At 40.8% G+C, this 22,931-nt stretch overlaps 2 protein-coding genes across 7 annotated transcripts in view; one reads left to right on the forward strand and one right to left on the reverse strand.

Annotated features, from left to right (window-relative positions):
- Positions 1-20,938, forward strand: part of LOC107090944 (ankyrin repeat and BTB/POZ domain-containing protein 2-like) — a 63,060-nt gene extending 42,122 nt beyond the window's left edge. The window contains exon 18 of the mRNA XM_015384599.1: positions 20,806-20,938. The gene's annotated coding sequence lies outside the window, so the exon portion shown is untranslated. The remainder of the gene's footprint in view (positions 1-20,805) is intronic.
- LOC107090945 (serine/threonine-protein kinase BRSK2-like) overlaps positions 1-22,931 on the reverse strand; it is a 149,457-nt gene that overhangs the window by 17,724 nt on the left and 108,802 nt on the right. For 3 of the 6 annotated variants that reach the window (XM_015384603.1, XM_015384600.1, XM_015384602.1), the window contains exons 6-15: positions 19,540-19,573; positions 19,152-19,220; positions 17,486-17,632; positions 17,351-17,382; positions 15,397-15,561; positions 15,126-15,223; positions 14,680-14,830; positions 11,074-11,133; positions 5,286-5,346; positions 1,847-2,504 (exon numbers count right to left, since the gene is read on the reverse strand). In XM_015384603.1, the coding sequence (XP_015240089.1) occupies positions 1,847-2,504; positions 5,286-5,346; positions 11,074-11,133; positions 14,680-14,830; positions 15,126-15,223; positions 15,397-15,561; positions 17,351-17,382; positions 17,486-17,632; positions 19,152-19,220; positions 19,540-19,573 (1,475 nt within the window). The remainder of the gene's footprint in view (positions 1-1,846; positions 2,505-5,285; positions 5,347-11,073; positions 11,134-14,679; positions 14,831-15,125; positions 15,224-15,396; positions 15,562-17,350; positions 17,383-17,485; positions 17,633-19,151; positions 19,221-19,539; positions 19,574-22,931) is intronic. The other 3 variants (XM_015384604.1, XM_015384606.1, XM_015384601.1) reach the window with 3 other exon arrangements.

Below are 22,931 nucleotides of genomic sequence, written 5' to 3' on the forward strand. Positions count from 1 at the left end.
TGCTACATGCCTCCACATCTTCTTGCCATATGTTTCTATGGCATAAATCAGTATCTGTGACCTGTTTTCATAAAAAAAAAACATTGGCACAAGACTAACCTGTATGTATTTTTTGTATGTCATCGAGAGTATTTAAATGATTTTCAATCAGAAAAAAAATGTGTGATTAAAATGCGATTAATCGCGAGTTAACTTAGGCATTGATGCGATTAATCGCGATTAAAAAAATTTAATCGATTGACAGCACTAAATTATATTTATTAGAAACTTCTACACCCTATAATAAATAATTACCATCTAATTGGTAAATTCATAATTTTATAAATGTTTTCAGTTATTTAATGGTAGATTTAATTGCACATTTTACAAATTACTGTTATATCTGATATTTATATTTTGTATGTAGGGGCCATAACAGAGGCCAGAAGCAGTTCCACAGGAGCACTGGCCCCTGTGGGCCCCTGTGGGCCCCTGTGGGCCCCTGTCTAGGGTTGCCCATGTATAAGACACTCTCATGAATCAAGATAATTTTATACTTTGCAGATGTAAGAAGACTCCTGCCTCCATCACAGTTCAATGTAATTCAAAGAGTTAACAGCCTGTCACTGCTACTGTAGTTTGGCTACTGTGCTGCGCAGTGCATGCTGGGAATTTGAGTTTTATCAATACATTTTTCTGTCCTAATTATTGATGTATATGCAGAATTGCAGTTGCTAACCGATTTAATAATTGCTTTTCTTTAAACAGATGGCTTTAAATTAGGCTTCATGCTCACCTAGCTAAACACCTCTCAAAAACTAAACATTTAATCTAGAATTTAGAGTTTGCTTGAGAAACTTTTTTTTTAAATCTCTTGTTTTAACCAAGACACATAGTTAAATATTAGCCAATATTTTACCCTAAAAGCTATGAATGGTAGTTGTATTCAAAATGGCAACAATAAATATTTTCTTAAAATGCTTTGACCAGCTTAGATTTAATTTAATAAATAAGATTTAATTTAATGGAGGTAAATCCTCAGACCAGCGTCGGTCCACTTTTCCTAAACAATTCAGGCTATAAATATTGTGCTAATGTCTGCTGCGTTCTTGAATTCCCAAACATTCCTGTAAAAGTGGTGAAAACAACGCACTGCAGCATTGCGACATCTTGTGGTGAAATCCTGCATTTACGCACTTTTTAAAAGTTAAACATGCTGCCTTAGGAACATTTTGGGCATATCTCCCTACAGGGAAACTAACAGACGAGTGGATGATTACTGACTGGTCTTAGGCAGAAACAGTTGATGAAATGAGAACATTTTCATGCCAACATCTGGAAGTGAGCATATTCGTTCTGGTTATAATAAAAAACAGAAAAACAAAAGAATCGACCCTTTTCTTTTTACAGCTAATTTCATTAACCCAGAAAACGAAAATTTTGTTTATTCCTTTTTGACGACAGAAAAAAAAAAAACCTTTATACATCAATTTAGATTTTTAAAGTTTTTAATAAAAATCAAATTAACAAAAAGTCACAGAATCATAAATATGGGGATGATGTTTTAAGACATTTCAGGTTCTCATGTTTGAATGCAACCGCTGGATATATTTGGTTCAGATCCTCAGGATTTTGTTTCTTATTTAGTTTCTTGTTGTTGTTTTTTTTTTTATAAAAACAAAAACAAAACTTTTTTTTTTAATTTATGGTCCTAATTTAGTGTGAATAAGGCTGCAAAGACTGGATTCGGCTGCAGATGAAGCTAAAAAGAGACTTTTTGTATTTTCCCTGCAGCTATAGAACCCTGGTTTGATGAAAAGCACTTAAATACATAACTTTACATAATTACACTCCCCCCTCCTTCTACCTTGCATTTTCCTGCGATGAAAGCGCGGTGAGCCCAGAAAACTGTTCTTGATGGAGTTGAGGCGTGTCCTCCAGGGCATCCCGCCAATGGAGGGGCTCGGCGGCGGCGTGGGGCTCGGCGTTCCAGTCGGGCTGTCCTTGGGGGTGTGTACGGGTGTGCCTTTTGGGGTAGGAAGAGGACTTCCTCTAGGGGAAGGGTGAGGGGTTACCTGCGTGATGGGGACAGATTTGCCATTGTGGTCAGGGTGAAGGTGGTGGCGGCGGAGCGGGGACATAGGGGGCACTGGGGAGAGGGGGATGGACAGCTTGGGAGGGACAGTGAGGGGAGGGTGTCGTCTGGTGCGGGGGCTATTGGGGACGGAGGGAGCGAGGGGCTGGCTCGCTGTGGATTGATCAGATTTAGGGGTGCCGGGGGCCTGGGCTGTGTTGGGCAGGGGGTTGGACCTGGTGGTCTGCAGGGGCTTCTCTGATACTTTGGGCTTGGCAGGGAGGGTCTGGGTGCGTGGGTGCATGAGAGGGGACCCCATTTTTGGTTGGTAGGAGTTGGCCGCACGGGAGCCCACCCCATTAAGGCGGACCTCAGGGGAATGTGTGGGGCTGCAGTTGGGGGACTGACACAGATCTGGGGACTGGGGCGGGACGAAAAAGCGCCGGTGGGGCTGGGATTGGCCATGCACCGTGACACATGACAGCAGGGTCAGCCAATGACAAAGCCAGAAGAACACCACAGCCCCCCCAAAAAAGGGTCATTCCAATAAAAAAAATAAAAAATACGATTAAAACACAGCCGGAAAAGTAACAAAAATGGTGGGAGAAGTGGAGCAGGCAGGAGGCGGTGAGAGTGCAAGTAAGAAAGGAAGAAAGAAAAACAGAACATGCGATTAGCAGAGTGATCAGCCAATCAGGAAGCAGCAGTGAAGCATTCCTGAAGGGATGCACCGATTTTAAACACAAATCAGGTTCTGATTCAGGTCGACTTCGGTTTTGTTCCATTTATCAGAATTCACCTCATTCTGGAATCGAGGTTTAGATTTCACAAATGTAACTTCAAGTTTTTCATAGATTCATCAGCAAAGCATCCATTATGTAAAGTGTTGGTATGTCGGTGCATCCCTGAAACAGCAGCGACTCAGTGACCCGGCCTGAAAGCTAACAGATTTAGCTTCACCCTCCAGCAGGGAGAGCAGCCAGAGCGCATGCTCAGTGCTGATGTAGAAAGCCGTGGGATGACTGTGGGTCAGAGAACCCACAGCTGAACCGGCCTCCGTGGACCAGAAACACAAGACCAAGCATCCTGTTCTTAGAGTCTAAAAGCAAGAGTTGATGCTGTATTCATGAAATAAACTTTTAACCAAAAACGTCTTCCTTACAAACCTCTCACTAGAACCCATCAGGGTCATCAGGATTTTCTTTTTACATAAACTTTGATTTATTACCTGCAGTGGATCAGTTAGCATGCTTGTTATGCCAACAGCTGAGGGCTAATATAAACTGACCAGAGTCTGTGTGTTATCATTACACGTAAGGTAACGTAGCAGATTAAAAACTCAAACGGTTAATAATGGGTAAGCTCTGGTAATCCGTTGGTTATCCCAACTTTGCAGTTTAAATATGTCAAGATCTGGATTAAGGTCACGCACTGCATAAAATGGCAGCTAACGTTTGGTTAATCAGATTATTATTTATGCTAATGACAGTGGCGGCTGGCCAAAAGAGGGTGTTTTTTGTAATAAATTTTAAAATTATATATAAAATATTTCGAAATATATTAATAGATATTTTTTAGATGTGCAAGATAAATATTTAATCTTAAATGAGAAGCAAAGCGTCACTTTATTTTTCGTCGGATTGGTGACTTATTTCCATCCTGGGGCGCATTGAGTCTCGTTACTGCGTACATAAGCAGTAGCTCCTCTGCAATACAAAGACATTCCTGCGCCCCGAGCTGACAGGAAGTGTATTTGCTCACCACCTCCCACCAGGTGATTGACAGGTGGAGTCGTGGGAGTTGGAGACACATTGGAGAGAGAGACAAATGGCGCAAGAAACATCCTTTTCCAGGACCTGGTTTAGCTACAAGGCTTGGCTAACTGCTTGCAGCGAGGCTAATGCTTTATTCTGTTGCATTGACTGCCTGGATAAAGACAGCTAGGACTGATTTAAAGCACTTTGTAGAAACAGCAAATAAGAATGAACAATCTGGAATTCACAAAGTCTCAGAAGGGCAAGATTTATGTACAAAATATAAAGCTGCTAAGGAAATTATGCTTTGCTTTTATAAAGTGTTTTTAAAAATTTTTTATACTAGTCTGTGCTAGTGTGATAACTTAGTATACTTTTGATTGGAAAGCTCTAGCAGCCGCCACTGGCTAATACCATTTTAAAGGTCAGTTAGCATGTTAAGGGTCATGGTAAGGGTCAGTCTGGTTAATAATATGGGTAAATTAGAGGCCAGTGTATTATTCATGCTAATATGAGATACATTAGCATATTAATATTTTTCAGCATTAGTGAGTTTAGATAGTAAATATGTTAATATGCTATAAAGGTCATTGTGCTATAATGATGGTAAAATAACACATTAATATAATTTGACAATGGGGTCATTATGTGTGAAATACGTATGTACTAATAGTGACATTAAGTCCAATTAGCTTTTATTCATCAACTGATCATTTGGGTCAGTTAGTGTTTTACTTTAATACCAACAAAGTCAGTTAGAGCAACTTAGCTTATTAGCATCATATAGCCTTATGATAATGCTAAATGATGCTTTGTTACTGGGGTAATCATTTATTATAATTCAGAAACTTAATATAAAAATGGTAAAAGTGCAAACAGAAATGTGAAAAACTTCAGTAAATAAGACTTAATTAGTATTTTTTATGTTTGTTTTTTTATAATTGTTATGTTTTAGGGGCATTCACAGCATTCCATAGCTGTAACTCTTCCTTCTTAGGAAACTAATTAGCAGAAAAGACATTGACGAGTAAAACTATGACCCAGTTTGAAGCTCTGCTCCTTTGCTGAAGGTTTGATTAATAAATACCTTTGGTTCAGCGATGAATCCACTTTTCTACAGCAGCAGCTTTATTATGTTCTGCTGGGTACATTGGGATGGCTGCCTATAAACAGACCATCACTTAATCACATCTAGAGCTTGGCCTCTGATGGATCCAGCAGCACTTCGTTTAAAGCTCTGAATGACGCCAGAATGCTCCAATAAGAAAATTAGAAGCAGCTGGTGCAACAACATCATCTCTTATCAGAGCAGAAGGATTTTTACGTTTAGGTCCCAACATTCAGAAAATGCTCTGCATCCAACAGGCTTGGATGAAGTGTGAAGCGGCTGCTGATGGTGGATGCATGTAGGTATGTGTGTATTAAAAGCATACCAGCAGAGCTAGCCAGCCAGGTGGGATGAAGGGATGAAGACTTACCCTGGGACTGCTGAGGGGGCTGGTGGACAAACCAGAGGATGCCCCGCTGATCGACCGTGACCTAAAACAACAAAGTCCGATTAACATTAAGCGTAACAGAGGAAATAAACACAGCAACAAATGTAACATGCACTGCTACACACTAAACTGGCAGGTTGAGAGCTGTTTAACCACAGCTAGCAGAAAGCCACTCAGTCAGTTTAGTTTTAGTGTATCTGATTGATAACTGCCTGTACCAAAGCAGTAAAAATGGTTAAAAAAAAAACAAACAAAAGCAAAAACTTTTATAGCACCTTTTAAAATCCATCTCCAAAGCTTTTTTCTCTGCATTCAGTTATCCCCCCATTCACACACTGCATATAGCCACAGCTGCCATGGGCCTTTTGGGTGAATGAGACAGGCGGAGAGGTGCAGGACAAACTACTGCATCCTGTGTGTAGAATAATTTAAGAATATTTTGATACTGAACCCCTTAATCAGCAGCAAAGACGCTTCTGCTGCTTCATTTTGGATGTTTTTCCACATTAAGGTCAGACATCCAGTAAAGTGTGTCCAGATGCGTCTGATCATTCAGCTGCTCCTGCAGAGAGCAGCTGTGCTATATTTACTTAGCCTCATGAGACCATCCTGATCTCGCGAGCTTTCAAGGTTTCACTCGCTAATCAGTCTGGAGACTCTCCATTGAAGAAAATTTGGAGCCGTTCACCAAACGAACGTCCAATCAGCGTTGGCTTTGAGGCGGGTTGAGGTGTGACGCAACGAGAAGCGCGACGGTTCAGTCTAAAGAACATGGCGGCTTCAGCCGATGAAACTAGCGTTAGCGTGGCTATCGAGCAAGTTTTATGGGAATTACAGAGTATTTCTTCCCTGAAAGAAGAGCAAAACACTGCTCTGGAGGCTTTTCTCAGAGGAAAAGATGTTTTTGCTCTTCTCCCGACTGGTTTCAGCAAGAGTTTGATCTATCAATTGGCTCCTCTTCGTCGTCGCTCTGTTAGTACGTCATATGCTTCGTTGATCTTCGGTTTATTTGGCCCGTCCATCACCAACATAGGCCAATCAGCTAACCAGTATTTTCGCCCCTTCCCAAAATTACTTCAATGGAATGCGAAGCAAATCCATCTGGCGGAGTCAGGTTAATATTTGCTGTTATCAACGGGTAAAAAGTAGTTTCAATATATTTTTTAAGTGAGAAAGTCCTCCTGAAAACATGGTCTGTGCAGTCAGTTCATCCAGATTACCATCCTGCCTTCAAATATCATTTCTCTTTAGGAGCCGCTCAGCTCCCACATACCGGCAGTTTTCCCCTACTGTTGATGACAGCTGGAAGTAGATGTTAGGTCTTTTCTGGTATTTGGTATAGAGTGCCGGCACCATCATATTAAAAGTGAACATATTTTGCCAAAAGGTTCCAACATTTTAAGTTAATTTAGGCAATAATAAACTGTTTTAGGGGAGGGATCATAGCAATCTGCATCAGCAGTGCTGTGTCTGTCTTTCTATCACCACCCAGATCAGCTTCTCTGATTGGTTGATGCGGCGCGTCCAGCAGCCAAAGTTCCATTTTTTCAACTACAGTAGCTGCAGCTTCTGAAGGGCAACACGCACATAACATGAGCCGCTGGTTTTGATGCACATTGATGAATGTCCACCATTGACTTTGCATGTAAACCACCTGCTGCTGCTGCTCAAAGCACGTTAGGTGTGAATGTAGCAAAAGATTATGCTTTAAAATAAGTTAAAAAGTTACAAAACAAACCACTGGACCAAAATACTGGACCAAACTAAATCAAACCAGTGGGTTTTTTTTGTAATTTTTTTTCTTTGCCAGCACCTTAAAGGAAGCGTAATCCTTATTTACCACACAGGGACACATAAGCTCCAATTGTTGTTTGTTTTTTGTTATTTTAAATAAAATAAATGCTTTACTAAAGGCATTATGTCTCTGTTGAGTACCCGATGATGGTAGTAATGAAAAAAGTTAATCAGTCCATAGAAATTACTGAAAATAAATAATAAAATTGTGAAGCATCCCATTTAGCCCGATGCAGGTTGGTTTAAAACGTTTTATTTATCTAAACCAGGGGTGTTCAGTTGCTCCCCCCCCCCCCCCCATTAGACAATCCTCTTCACTGTCTATTTTAAAACTTGCTGTTAGCTCAGAAGCAACATTAAGTATAAAAATCTCTATTTACTTCAATTATCAGCTAATCCACTACTAACAATCGATTCATTTGATCAATTTAATTTGTTTACATCCTTCTGTCCGTCTCATGAACACTGAGTAAATAAAAAGTTAGGATATGTCAGCATTTTAAACACACAGACATGCATCAAATGCTTTATTCATCAACGCTTCCTCCTTCTTCTCATGAGCTTTTCCATTTTTCATCCGCATGTCATTAACTTTTCATATTTCCTTTCTCCTCCTGCTTCTCTTTTTTTCCCTCCTCTAATATCATCGTCATCTCTGTGAAAACATGCAGAGCTGCTGATGTTTTCGAAGCTCTGGCACGGAGCCTGATTTTAGGGAGACTTAAAATGAAAGCAATACATCATAATTAAACACAGCCGACCTCAAATGGAAAAACGATGACAGGCATTAGAAAAGGAACAGATTCATTTGGAAGCAGGAAAACACGAGCTACGTGTCAGGCTCCTGAGCTAACCCACACTTTACTGCAGAAACAACATTTTAAGTTGGAAAAACACAGAAAGCTTTGTCTAACTGAATTGGCATTTAGATGCTTTAATGATTTTTATTGCATTTATTTTAGCTGGAGCATCGAAAAATGCAAAGCATTCACAAACCATTGGATTAAAATTATTTTCATGTAGACAGTTTAGATCTGCATAATAAAATAACACAATAAAACTGACACATCTGTCTAAATTAACTGCTATAGCATCTCCTGTTTGTCCAACTCTGATCACCAAATTATTGGATTTGATTTGCAGGTGATTTTTTTAATTTACTGAATCTGCTAACAAACATTTATCACTGGGTTTAACAGTCTGAAATTAAATAATAAATATACAATAATTATGATTGTTTAAACTGCCAGGTAACTCTTTCAAACACCTCAAAATGCTATAGCTAGACCATAATGACATTTATTATGTAGGGGGAAGAGAAAAACTCCTGGATAGAACTCTGCCTTCATCATTAGAGCTCCTTCAGCTGTAAAACCAACACAAGGTGAGCCGATCATCAATGCAGCTCCGCTATCAGCGCAGGGACACTGTCCACGCTGTCAGCCACTTCACATGAGGAGCTCCTATTATCATAAACTCATTACCGGTGACACCCATCCAGTCCAAACATCAGGATGCTGCAGCCGGCAGCTCTCCAAGACCTCAAAATTAATTCCTGCTGGTGCAACAAGCCTCATTTTTACACATCTCTCCAATTAGATGATGAGTGAGATAAAGGGCTACTGAGCGCCTCATTTCCATTCTCCTGTTTGCGCTCCGTCTGCATTCCTGCCAATTAATTTATGCTAATCTGCATCCAGGACTAAAATGGGCTCGCTAACGGGGTTTCTCCTGCCGCAAGGTCGGCCGCACAGGGAGGCTGCCGCAAACACGACGTCTGCCGACTCTTAATGTTCCACAGAGGAAACAAACGGCAAAAACACTAACATACAGTCATCAGTCACGCTCTGCAGATTATAAGGAGAGTATTTCCCCTCCCGCTCTGACAGAGAATGCAGTCAGATTCCTAATTTCACATCATTTTGGAGGCGTAATTCATATGTATCATTCACAGCATAACACGGAAGGGATCAAACTGATCAGAACTCCATGGAAATATGAAGGACTGGAAAATAGAGCAGGATGCAGAGTTTAAATATTGCAGAGTGGATCCAACCTCACATGCGAAGCAGGAACAATCTGTTCATTTTCTAACTGTAATCATGGCTTCTTCCTTACAGAGCGGCCCCTCCGGCCAATGTTGCTGCAGGATTCATTTTCCCCTGAATAATCTTAGCTTCAGTCAGCATCTTCATAAGATCTACTTCATTCTGGAGTTAACCTGCATATTTCAGACCAAACCTGTTTATTTCTGGGACACAGAGCCTTTGGGGTCAGATTAGAACCTTCCAGAACTGAGCCAAGTGCTTTGCAGGGTTTATAACTGCATATCACATTAAAATAGATGAGCAAATTAGACCTCAGGATAAACCGGACTGGTTGATGTCTATGGTTCACTTCCTGTTCTTTGCAGAGGTCTTAAAAAATAAAAATAAAAAGGTTCCACAATGACAGGAAGAATACTGTAGGATCAAGTGCTGGTTATCCTCCCCCAGCAGTGTGTCGCAGTGAGATCGTCGCAGACATTTTTTATTTATGCCCAATATTGAAGCATGGTCTGCGCTATATTATTCCACGCCACAACGCAACAGGAACGATCACGGACCAGCTGTGGGTCTAGATACGGCCGAGGCGGTGAGGAAGTGGGGGCAAGTTTGTGCGACAACGGAGGGACATGAGGGCCAAAAAGAGCGGGGATCCATGTGGAAAAAGGGTCCCAGCGTTCTCCTGCACCTCACTCTGCTAGCTGGTCCATCTTCATGAGACGTTTTCCACAATCGTGGTCAGACAAACAAAACAAGCCTGTAAGGTACCAAACAGGAAATAGTAGAGTGGATGTAGATTTGACCAATCAGAGGCCTCCTGTCTGCGCTCACCTACAATTTTGGAGAGGTGCAGCGGAGTGTCTGCGGAGGGGGCGGGGGGCACATTTGCGTTCACTGCTACACACGCAGACGACCGGGTTTCTGAGTATAAACCAGCCATTAATCCACAGCTGGGCTTTTGAATTCACTATCAGTGAATTTCTCCTTTGTGAGATCAATAAAGTTTATTCTATTCTATCAGAGGATTAGAAAGCCATGACATCATCATCTGAATTTTTAAAAGTACCAACAAACATGCTGGATAAAAACAATATAACCAAAGTACATTTATCAGCAACATTTCTGAATTTTATAAATCTAAAAAAGTTACATCAAGAAATACTTATTATACCTATTATTTATTATTTTTTTTAGAGTGCATTTTGGAAATGTTTCTGTAAATTGAAATTTGAAGAAGAAAAATGTATTTTTCTTTTCAAATGCATTTTAATTTGTATTATACTTTTTTAAATTATTTAACTTTTACAGAGTTTATAATTGTAAATGTTCCAGTTTCTCAGATTTTATGAATATTGTGTTGCATGGATCACGTTCGCACCATTAAAATGGGATCTGGGAAACACAATGTGTTGAGAATGCAAATAAGACTACCTAAAAACAGAAATAAAATCAAATATAAAATCTGTAAAAAAAATACAATCTAAGAAAACAGCAAAGTATTTTAACAATTATTTAAACAAAAATTTCAGTTTCATATTTGGATTCTACATTTTTGTAATTTCAAATAAAAAAAACAGCAAAATTCACTCTATAAATATTGAAAGGTATTTAAAAAATAATACTGATGGCAATGTTGATTTCTATTACACAGTAAAACAAAACAATAATAATTATTATTAAAAGTGGTCGTAAATGTAATGTTTCTCTATTTAATAGTTGACTCTGACCAGGAGAAGTTTGAGAAACACAGATTTAACATTTTCTGCCCCAAAAAGCCAAACAACAGATCAGGACTAAACAATAAACTAATAACAATACAGACTAAAGCAGCTACAAGCATCTGACTCTGGGGGGAAAATACTGTAAACATCTAAAGAAGAAATATCTGCTGCTAAACGGACACAACAGGTAAAAACTGAGCGGAGCTGTACCTTTCCTCCTTGCTGCAGTTAGCGTTTGTGATATCCAAGCTTTTACTGAAAACAGATTTGCTAAAAAAGGAAAAAAAAGGAAAGAAAGAAAGAAAACGAAGAGACGGAGAGGAGAGGTGGTCACATAAAGGGAAAGCTTAAGAGTGGCGTGCAGCATTCAAGAAACTTAGCAGAGAAACCTAAAACTGGAGTCAATAATAAAACCAAAGCAACAATTTAACAATAAAAAAAATGCATGCAAAGTCTGGAAAAAAAGGAGGAAATTCATGCAGGAGCGTTTAAAAGCCCGCTGGACCCCATCACCACGTTTCCATCCACTCATTCTGGGCATGAATGGTTTATTTCAAAGACTCTCTCTCTTTTTACAGGGTGAACATCTTATATATGTATAAAAAAAAAACTGCAAACAGTTGAACTCAAAATGAGGAGGATGATCCTTTCAGCAGCCATTGAAAGGCTCTGATCTCTGGGCAGGACTGCTTGAGTTAAACTGGTCGTTTTCTGGCCTCTGGTTCATTCCTCACCAACATGCTAAAGGTCCAGTCTTTGGGGGGGGGGGTGGCCTTCCAGAACTCAATGCTTACACACTTCATCATTTTAAAACCATTCTGGATGTATTTGGGCCTCATGTAAGAGCCATGCCCAGAAAAATCTCATGTTTTCATTGAATGTTTTTATATAAAACGATTATTCATATTTTTTATTTTATTTTTCCTTCTATAACTGTTTGACTCCTTTAACTCTGCTATTCAGCTTTCAGTCATAAGAACCTCGATCTCTGAACCAGTAAAGTTTTAATAATAACAATAGTAATTGGGGCGCAGTGGGCTGCCACTGTGCGGCGCCTGGGGAGCAATCGGGGGTTAAAGGTCTTGCTCAGACACCCAGAGTGGAGGCAGTGGGGATCGATCCAGGTATTTGTAACCTTTTCAGAGCATAAGTGCACTGCTCTAACCGCTAGAACAACACTCCCAAATACTTCCTTATTTTCCACCTTCTGACAGTTAGAGAAGTCGTAGCCTTATATGGTATTATCAGGGCGGTAATTACAGATTTATATTTCTCAGGAACATGTCTCATGCACAGCAGGTTTACGAGGATCATTTACTCCAAGTTAAGAATGTTTGTTAATTCTTATGTGGTGATTCGTAAAATCCCACGATAGGAGAAAAAGTATGAGAAATTTACAACAAGGAAATGAAAATGATTTTGACCAATTTTCTGTTGGAACACAAAATTGGGTCCAAGTTTCCCGTCTCTCTGAGATGATCTTAGGTTGGAAAGCTTCACCAACACTTTAACTGGCCTGATAGGTTACAGTTGAACAACTTCTCCTTTACTGAACACCATCCTCCTTTATCAGAGAGAAGACTTCTCTCTTCCCTCAGTTATCCTCTTTCAGACATCTGTTGTGTCCGTTTGGTCCCAGAAGCTCCGCTGTTATCCACCTCCAGAAGACATGTGGCCGTTTATGGTTAACAGAGTTCACGGCCTTGGTAAATGGTAAATGGTAAATGTCCTGTACTTATATAGCGCCTTTATTCAAGTCAGGAGACTTGACCAAAGCGCTTTACACTACATTCATTCACCCATTCATTCACACACTGATGGTGGCGAGCTACATTGTAGCCACAGCTGCCCTGGGGCTCACTGACAGAAGCGGGGCTGCCGTACACTGGCGCCACCCTCTGACCACCATCAGTAGACAATGCAGGGGAAGTGTCTTGCCCAAGGACACAACGACACTGAAAGTCGGAGCCGGGGCTTGAACCGTCAAACCTTCGATTTCAGGGCAAACTCCTACATCCAACGCCGCTGTCGCCTTGGTGGTTCCTCGGTTCTTCCAAGACGAGAGTCTGGACTTTCCTCCAGACTTCAACCTAGTGACCTCTATATAACTTACCTAAAATAACTTTCACTGATGGTCACAGATTCTAGAAATGAGTCCAAAAAAGCTTTTAAATCTTCTATTTTCTTTTTCCATTTGTTCTGGGATTTTCTCTAAAACTACCGACTGTGCTTTATCACTACCACCTACCAGAGGCTAACATCAACTTGGCCTTGTGAAGGAGGAGATTCATTCATCTCAGTTGTTGGATCATCATCCCATCCTAATTTAAACCAAAGCAGCAGCTAAATAAATGCCATTCTGTCCCAGGAGGAGGGATGGAAACATCAGGTTATTTAAAGGTTTAGTAATGATTCATCTCATGGAGGAGATGATGAATCAGCAGATCTATGGACTTTTTGCTCATTTCACATAAAACAGCAAAATCATGCAAACAGAAAGAAGTTTGAACACCTTGGATATAAGAAAACAAACCATAACCTTTACAATCAGATTTTTTTTTTCTTTTTCTATCTTCTGTTCATGCCGTTTCACTGAGACCTGGATTCTTGTCTCATTATACATGCAATATATTTACTAGACAATAACAAACCAAAGTGCCAAAAGTCAGTGAAAAACTAAATGCAGAAGCTGGTAGAACATCCTTCAGCAGCAGTAACTCTCACACTTAGATCATAAAGACCTCCTTGTTAGATCTAAGACTACAGGACGTTGGTTAGATGGAAACTTTTTGCATTTTATTTAGCCGCTCAAACTGTTGGCAAATCCGCATTTTTAAGAAGTGTTGGTCTGACAACTTTAGTTGGATAAGCTTTGGAGACAACAGTTCCTGCTCAGCTCTACAGAATGCTGGGCTTTGAAGCAGCTACATTCAGATGAACCACAGGCTCTGACTCTATCTGAACAGTCAGAGTGGATGTTGGGCATCAAGATGACTGCATCTGTCAGCTTAATGAGAGGAACCTAAAAAAAGCTCTTCCTTCATTAAACCCTTCAGATCAGATAAAGCAGGATGAGGTGGAGGGCAGAAATCTGTCTGGTTCCTCATAAACGTTTCCAGCTCTGACTCAAGTTTTTCAAGGCAAATATCAACCTGGGCTTCGTCTCGGGGACATCCCATTGACAACAAGCCCACATTCTGATCCCTCCACCACCGTGCTCTACAGCTGGTATAACTCAGACTGGCTGAACTTATAAATAAGAAAAGGTTGACTGTAACAGAATAAAGACATGAAATACCAAATGATGAAATGCTAAATGTATTTTGCATCATCTAGATTTTTCTATTTTTTTACATTAGGACCATGATTTTTTTCTTATTACTGGTTAAAAACAAAACAAAACACCAAGACCCTCTTATTTCCTGTCCACTCCTCATAACGACAGCATGCCCCATGCACACTCTCCACACACGGACCTGGACATCCTGTTCATGCATTCACGGCTGCAGAGACGTTTGCCCAGAACTAAAAAGAATCGACTCAGAAACAGAAGCTTACTTCAGCTCTATGGCGCTGACTGAACACAGACAACAGAACGGGTCATGTATCAAACTGCAGTTCAGTGAAGCAGGGAAAAATTCGCAGCAGTCGGAGGAACATCCTGAGAACGCGATGAGCTGCTTCCCCGTTTCTCATGAACCCAGCTTCAATACATTTCTGATAAACCACCCTGCACCACCGAAGAAACGGCGCATCATCTGCTCTGATCCAGAGGCGTGTGCTCGACCATGCAGATGAAAACCGCCGCAGCCTCACCTCTGACCGTGGGTCGCCATGTCGATGGCTCGTCGCACCGGGACGGGGGAGCCCCCCTCTGTGACGGTCAGAACCTCCATCGATTTCCTCTCGGGTCTCCGCTTGCCGTGACGGCTCAGCATGGGCGAGTCCACCCGCTTCCTGGGAGGGTCTGCTGAGCCCAACGGGCCGAGTCCAGGAAAGAGAGAGAGAGACAGAGATGGGTAGAACTGAGCAAGATCCCCTCAGCTGCAATAAATATGATCATCACGATCCAACAGATGCCTTTAAATCAGATTCATCTGCTCTAAATTCTAGTGTAACCAGTAGAATTTAGAGCCAAGCCCAGAAAGATGACAGAAGATGTTGCTCATCTCCACATTTTAGCTACTGAAACTGTAGGCAGAGAAAATTAGGTTCCTCTACGTCTGAAAGCCAAGCAGCTGGATGGAACAGGATTCAGGTACCGATTTCATTTCGGGGCGGCAGGTTCTGGTCCTCATGGCTCGGGTATCTCTCCTTCCGATCCAGCAGCAGGAAGTAGATCATCTTCTCCTGGTTGTCTCTGAGGAGAGAAGGGCAGACAGAGCTGAGCGCCGTGGTTCAGAGATGCAGCAGAAGACGGTCCATCACGGCCGGACAGAATAAAGGAATTCATCAAACTGACAGTTTCTGTCAACGTCTCCCTAACTCTGCAGGCCTTGCAGTTTTTATAAACCCATGCACTTCGTCACTCACTCCTCAGACAGCAGGTCTTTGCTCAGCTTCTCCTTGTCTCGGAAGCAGCCCAGAGAGTGCATGCTCTCCAGGACGTCTGGATCGATCTCCTCGGATGAACCCAGCATCCTGATGGCCACCTTCCTGGGGACCGGCTGCTCCGGCTCAGGCTCGTTTTTCCCAGCTCTGCAACAAAAAGGAAGGAACCTTTAAAAAGGACTCTGCTGCTCCCCAAGGCGGGTGGGGTCAAAAACTGGACTTATCCCAGAAGAAACCAGATCGTCAAGCTAATTCCAGAGCTGAATCTTAAAGGAGAAGTTAAAATATGCACACCTTAAGCTTTCCTTTGTTGAAGCTACTATTTTTGGCAACTGTTTGATAATTTGACTAAAGCCAGAGTTTAATGAGCATCTACCAATGTTTATAAGGTGCTGAAAGCTGTAAACCAAGAAAAGTTTAAACTTAATCAGAATTATTTTAACCAAATACTTTAAATTAAATAACAATATCTTTCCAGAAGAGGGGGGCTGCAATGAGGCGAGCTGCAGAATTAAAGACAAATACTGATGCCCCACCTGTAACACCAAGCTGTTATGTTCTCCAGGTATCTGGACCACATATGCTACCCTGAAGGTTTTAATTCCACCTAAGCCTCCAGGTCTGGCTCAAATCTGGGAGGGCCTTTGTAGGCACCCAAATTGGAACTTTTAGGTCAACACAAAGAAAACCACAGTGAAGCACAGTGGCGGCAGCGTCATGATCTGGGATTGCTTTTACTCAGATGGAATGGATGTTTAGACCAATACATAACATTGATTTTAAACAACATTACAAATGTTTTTTTGTTTCAATTAGGCTTCAAACTGTTTATCACTAATAAAATCTGACTTCACTCAGAAGTTAAATTTAAAATCATCCCTCTAGAGATTTAATATTTATATACTAAATCAAGATGCTGTCATCAGCGTAGGGATATTTCATCTTTTCTGCTGAAACTATTAAAACTCTGACCTGTTCAATGTAAAACATTCAGGTCCAAACACTAAAGCTTGTGGTATCCAAAAGGTACAACTCAGGTAACAATTATTTATTATATGAAAAAAAGTTTTAAAAGTTTTAATTGATCTTTTTTATGTTTCCTATTATTTTTACTCAGAAAATTTTAAGAAAAATGTTTTGAAAAAACTAAAAAAAAAAATCTAATCATCCTAAATCCGGATCATGATTCTTTGCCATTTTTTTTTAACTTCTTTTAATGCGGCAAAAAAAGGCGGGATTAATTTGGTGGTTTGGTGAAAAATTATTTTTGGGTATTTCTATCTTAATGAAATGAAACAGAACAGTGAATATCTGTTGGTTGCCTTTTTCTTTTTTTCCATCTCTTTGCAGGTGAGGAAGCAGACTGAAGACGTTTTATCATTATCTCCCTTTTATCTCCTCTTTCTTTCATCTTTTCTTCCTTTTCCTTTCCTGTTCTACTTCCATTGCAGTGTCCATATAATCTGTAAAACTCCCTGCATTAATTACAATAAAACTAATTATATGCATAAATCAAGAGGAACACTATGGCGATAGCCGTACTGCTCCACCGGTGAAAGCAAAACCTGTTTCTTTTTGGCATCAAGACAATTATTCTTATTGCCACATCAGCAGACAGGACACTGTAAAAAAAAAAAAAATGAAAGAGAACGGTGAAACTTTCCAGTGAGACACAATGAGCAGAACAAAAGTCAGGAGCGTTGATGTTCTCCTCTCCTAACACATTATTCAGCTTTTCAAGGCCCAGTAATAGTGAATCCATTAGAGATCATAGTGATGAGAGCAGCTCTCTCTGGTGACTAATGGACAGGCTTCTTTTAGAAGAAAAAAAAACCTTTGATGAGAGTATCATCATCCCTCAGCATCCTTTTATCCTCTCTAATAACGAGACAACGCACACTTCACAAGAAAATAAAAAGAGGAGACATGTACTTACAGATACCACGTGTGCTTCTGGATCTGCTCCAACTGCAAGAAACATCACAAAACATTCATGAGAAATAAAAGTCATAGCTCAGATAATCGTGGTGGTTCGGTTGAACCTGGTAGTTCAGGTGGACGGTCTGCTTACCGTTAACCGTTTGGTGGCGTCCACCTCGATCATTCCTCGCAGGAGGTTCTGACAATCTGGAGGGATGAAGTGGGGCATGTGGAAAACTCCCAGCTTGACCTTCTCCAGAAGGTTCCTCAGGTTGTCGTCGTCGAACGGCAGAGCGCCCTGAAAGTAGAGACGCATCGTTCTCTACAGGTTTTAACTTCATAATTGACAGCTTTAATATTTCTGGATTCTGAACCTTTTCTGCATGAGACATGAGATAAAACACTGAAATATTCTAATCACTATGAACACAGATTTAAGGTTTACACCTGAAGATGAAATAAGAGGAAAGCTGCCATCCCAGCTCTCCAGGAAGCAAAAGAATAAAGTTTTCCTCCTGAAACAGCAGAGCTACATCCTGAAACATCATTTATATTAGGTCTAAACCTTTCATTTGTCGTTAAGACGGTTTCTTTGCTCTATTAAGACCTAAACATTACAGTTAAACCTGCTCTATTTTAGGTCAGGACTTTGACTAGGCCATTCTGGCCCATGTTTCTCTGAGCAGATGTTCAGTTTGGATGTCCTGCTGGAAGGTCGCCCTCCAGCCCAGACTCCTCTGGCTGCTTCTCTTCTTAAGGTGGCATCTGTTCATCAGATCTCCATCATCAGATCAGCAACTGAGCATTGCTCCTTTGCTAAGAAACAAACTTTTGTCCGTTTTGAAGCAAAGATCTATATAAATAGATTTTCTCATCCCCAGATGGTTTTATTATCCTGGCAGGTGGATCCCACCCCTCTATGACCCTGAGCCAATATAAAGCCCGTATTTTGTCTGAGTCGGACCTCATGGCCCGGCCTGTCAGGCAGGAAGTGTTTCGTTTTGGCCATCAGTCATCAGACATGATGTTTCACCGTCAGCCGGTTCTCCAGCTGGGGAGCCGCTCAGCAAGGTGATGACGGATGTCGTTTCCTCCTCATCAGAAAGAGGAGGATGCAGCCAGATGGCCGTTGACACGACAACGCTTATCACAACAAAGCTAGCGGGGACCTCTTCCCGCTCCGTTTATCATGGCGAAGGGACGCCTGCCTCCACGAGAGACATACGACCTGTAATTAACTCACCTCCGGTAAAGCTCACTGATCACTGTCACTAAACTTCAGAGGAAATCAGGAAGAAGGTGAGAAGATCTCAGAGCAGCACATGGTCCTCATGTCTGGATGGGAAAACTTAATCTGGATGATCCAACTTCCTGCGGCACAAACTGAACCAAATCCTCCTCCTGCTGGTTTTCCCCATGATGACTCCAGCGGGGTCATCTGGAGTCATTTCAGCCTTTATCAGCTTTAATCCTCATGTTTTCACTCATGTTTACGTCAAGATAAAGAAGTAAAAGCAACTTAGAGGTTAAGAAAGATGAAACCCTGCAGGATGTGATGGTCGGTGCAGCAGGAACGAATCATCACACCAGTGACTTAATAGTTCCTGAAATCCTGTTTATTCAACTTCATACTGTAAATCTCAAGGCTTAGAAAAAGACCTGGATATAAGAGATGGTATTTGTAAAGCATCACGAATAAAATAAAATAATAAAAAATCTGATAACTGCTGTTTTATATTGTTTTCCACCTCAGTGATCGGAGTGTTTGCCGTCGCTCCTGATGGTGATGATGCAGCAGCAGCTGCAGAGTTACTCACCACTAAAAGTGCAAACAGGATGACTCCACAGCTCCACGCGTCTGCTTTCCTCCCGTCGTACTTCTCTCCCTGAATGAAGCAAACCAGGACAAAACAACTATGACACACCGAAGCTTCCGTCCATGGGTGGTAAATGTTCTGAAACATCCAACCAGAACTCAGAGAAGGATTGAAATAATTTTGCAATTAAAAGATAAAAAATGGGATTGTTTAAACTCAGGAGTAAAATCCTGGGTTAAAGTTCTGCTCTAACATGTTTTAGTCCTCAAAAAAGAGAGAGAATGAAACAAAAAGGAGATGCGCTTCATTTTGCAGTCGGCATTAGGATGAAGAAGAGGAGCAGAGAGCTGAGACTGACTGAAGAGGAAGGAACAGAGAAAGCACTCACCCTGATCACCTCTGGGCAGGCGTAGTGTGGAGATCTGAAAGCAAGGGATGGAGGTCAGTCAGGAGAAGATTCTCTGCACAAAACAGTTTAAACTCAAGACAACAAGTGGAGGAAAATAACAAAGAAACAATCGGCACAGAACGGCTAAAAGAAGCAGCTCTTCACCCAAACCTCCACGTTTACAGGAGTAAAGTTCACCTCCAACATTATCAAATCAAAGCTTCATATCAGGTCAACTCTCATGTTAATGGAAACTGATTGTAAATCTGAAACGTCATAAGGCGTCGCTTCTCAATTTCATTGAAACTAAAAATCATTACTGATTTGGAGTGAGCATGCCTGCTAAAAACTTTCTCTGACTCTGTGGTGGCATCAGCTTTCCTCTATGCTGCTGTCTGCTGGGCCCCTGGCAGCAGAGCGGGACAGAAAGAGACGAAACAAACTGATCAGAAAGGCCGTTTCTGTCCTAAGCTGCACTCTGGACTCAGTGGCTGAGAGGAGGGTCCTGTCCAAGCTTCCAACATAATAATAAAATACAAGTTGCATTGTAATACTTGGTGTATTTTATTTCTTTAGTTGATGAATGTGTGCAACATGTTGTTTGCATACCTGGATCATGTAAGAAAGATGATTTCCCCCTGGGGTCATGAAAGTATTTCTTATTCTGATTCTGTTCAAGCTTTTATGCATCATCAAACCTTCCACCCGCTGCACCAGACTGTAGGGGAACTGAGCAGCTCCTTTAGTCTTAAACATGCAGTGTGTAAACAGGAGCTCTACTGCAGGTCATTCATCAGATTATACAATGCCACTGCACTATAATCTGGTGGAATAAAACTGTAATAACTTATACTATTTATCTATTTAACAAACCAGAAACTGCACTTTACCTGCCACCACTTTACTATACAGAAAATACTGTATATATAAGTCACCTTAAAGCTCTCTGTTATTTTTAGCACTCACTGTATACATCTGGATGCACTGTACAGTATATACTCCATGCACATTTTCCTCATTTTTGTAACTTCTATTGTTTATAAGAGCTGATGTCACAAGTCAAACTCTCTATTGTGAGATCAATTAAGTTTCATTCATTCATTCATTCATTCATTCATTACTGATTCAGAGCAAAGATATTAGCCAGTCATAACAGATGATTATTTTTTTATAAAATCATTTCCAAGGCATTAAAAATCCAAAGATTGTTGAAAAATCTTTGAATCAGATCCTGATTGGTCAAACCTTCTCATGTTTAATCCTCAGGGATCAAAGATGGCGCCGGACCCTTTCAGAAGATCTGAGGAAGGCCAGGATTTTTATCTATTATAACATCTCTAGCTAAAAACATTTTAAGAAAATATGGAGGAAACTTTCTATGTTTAAGGTTGACAAATATGTGCTGTAAACTCTAAAGCCTTGGACTGAACTTTTCTCCTGCAGAAGAAATAAATAGTTTCTCCAGTTCTGCTCAACAAATGGTGCCAATTGATGTGCATCTTACTGCTTCCTATGCACAGTTTTTCACTGACCGTCTAAAATTCAATCATCTTCCTTTTTAAATACTTAATTCTACTTATGTATTTCAAAAAAAGTGCAGAAATTTCACATCTATCCTCTGCAGGGTAACCGGTGGTGGGACTTACAGCTGCTGTTTGATTAGCAGAAAAAAAGCCAGTAAAAAACTGCTGAGTTGTGAAGTTAAAGTTGAAAAAGTCAACTGTAATCCATCCTAAACAAGAAAAATTATTTGCTAACAAACAGCAGGGTTCTAGTGTGAAGCTTTAGGAGGAGTTTTACTTCCTGTCGCCCCGGCGACGTCTGCAGGATCACATTAAGCTCAGTCTGGTCCCCATCAGAACCAACCAAGCAGAAAGCACGAATCTTCTAACAGCGCGTCATTGTAAACACACACTTTATCTTGGCTGATGACATTCCTAATTATGCAAATGGATGTGAGGCGGGTCGACTGGAAGCGCTCAAACACACACGTCACAAAACACCAATTATAAAGTCATTACAGCCGAGCAAACTCTCCTCCCTCATCCGGACTCAACTCCGGTTGTTTGTTTAGTGAATTTTCATTAATGACTTGATGTGACTTAAACCTGTCTGGGTGCAAGACCTGCAACAGTTTCTGATGTAGGAAAAAAGCAAACATGGCTGCGCCTGATGCAGAACTTCTCTTCATGAACTGCTCTGTTTTCAACCACATATCACTTAGTCGGAGGTTAGAAATCTGGGTAGAAGTTTTTCATTGTTTTTGTGACTTATTGAGAACCTTTAGTGAACAAACATTCAGATTATATATATATGGGGAACAGCAAAACAGCTTCTGTTTTTCTTTTTTTTTGTAGTAAAAAAGAAAAATCTGTTTTCTTTTCAAAAAATAAATAAATAAATATTCTGAATGGATGCGAGGTCCTTTACTGGATGCCCAGTTAGAGGAGAGGGAGCTCGCTTTCTTTCCCTGAAGACCCATCTACACTAAAGTGAGGGAGATGTTATTTTTCTCATCCGCCAAACCCAAGATTTATCTGTTGGAAAGACGACTTGTCAGGTGGACTTTGAAACAAGTGCAACAATAAATCTTGGCTTTAAGAGGCGGAAGAGGCTGAGGGATAGAGGGAACGGCACGGCTCATGGCAAACGGCTGGAGCCCAGAGTCAACAGCCAGACCATCTGAAGATGTCCACTTTTAGATGTTTAAAAATCTGTTGATCCATTTTTAAAATTAATCGACTCCAACTGCCTTTCAAGGAGAGAATAAAGGCCATAGAGATGTACCAAAAAAAATTAAATAAATAAAAATTATAGTGATAACAGAATGAAGCTGTGACATAACCAGTGTTGGAGCCAAATGCTTGATTTATGATTGAATATTTATTTCTAGTTTACTATTTTTGTCTGGTTTTGGTATGATATATATGAACATGAAATATTTTGGTTTGAAGTATAAGTTGACTGACTTAATTATGAAATCATGAATTTGTTTAGTTGTGTTTTGCTGCCGTTCATAATTTACGCTGTTTCTGGCCTCCGCCCCTTCATTATGGACAGGTGACTGCAGCACCTGGATTATATTGGAGTTGGCTATTGGCCGGGTGAGCTCTTGGATTCAGTCAGCGCAGCCATACAGTTTTTGACCGCTTTTGATTATTGTTGTTTTTATAGTGGCAAAAAAGGAACGAAATGAGCCGATATGATCTGCCTCTCACGTCATATTGCGGTAAGAAAATCTAAGTTTGTGTTTATTTTGGAAAATAAAGCGTCTTGATCAAGAGGAAAGAAAGTTTGTTGGATTGCATGGTCACATTAAACCAGTGGTTCCCAAAGTGTGGGGCGCGCCCCCTGGGGGGGCGCAATGCCATTGCAGGGGGGGGCGCGGGAAG

This window comes from Cyprinodon variegatus, unplaced genomic scaffold, assembly GCF_000732505.1.
Source record: "Cyprinodon variegatus isolate N-32 unplaced genomic scaffold, C_variegatus-1.0 Scaffold317, whole genome shotgun sequence".
NCBI classification, from domain to species: Eukaryota; Metazoa; Chordata; class Actinopteri; order Cyprinodontiformes; family Cyprinodontidae; genus Cyprinodon; species Cyprinodon variegatus.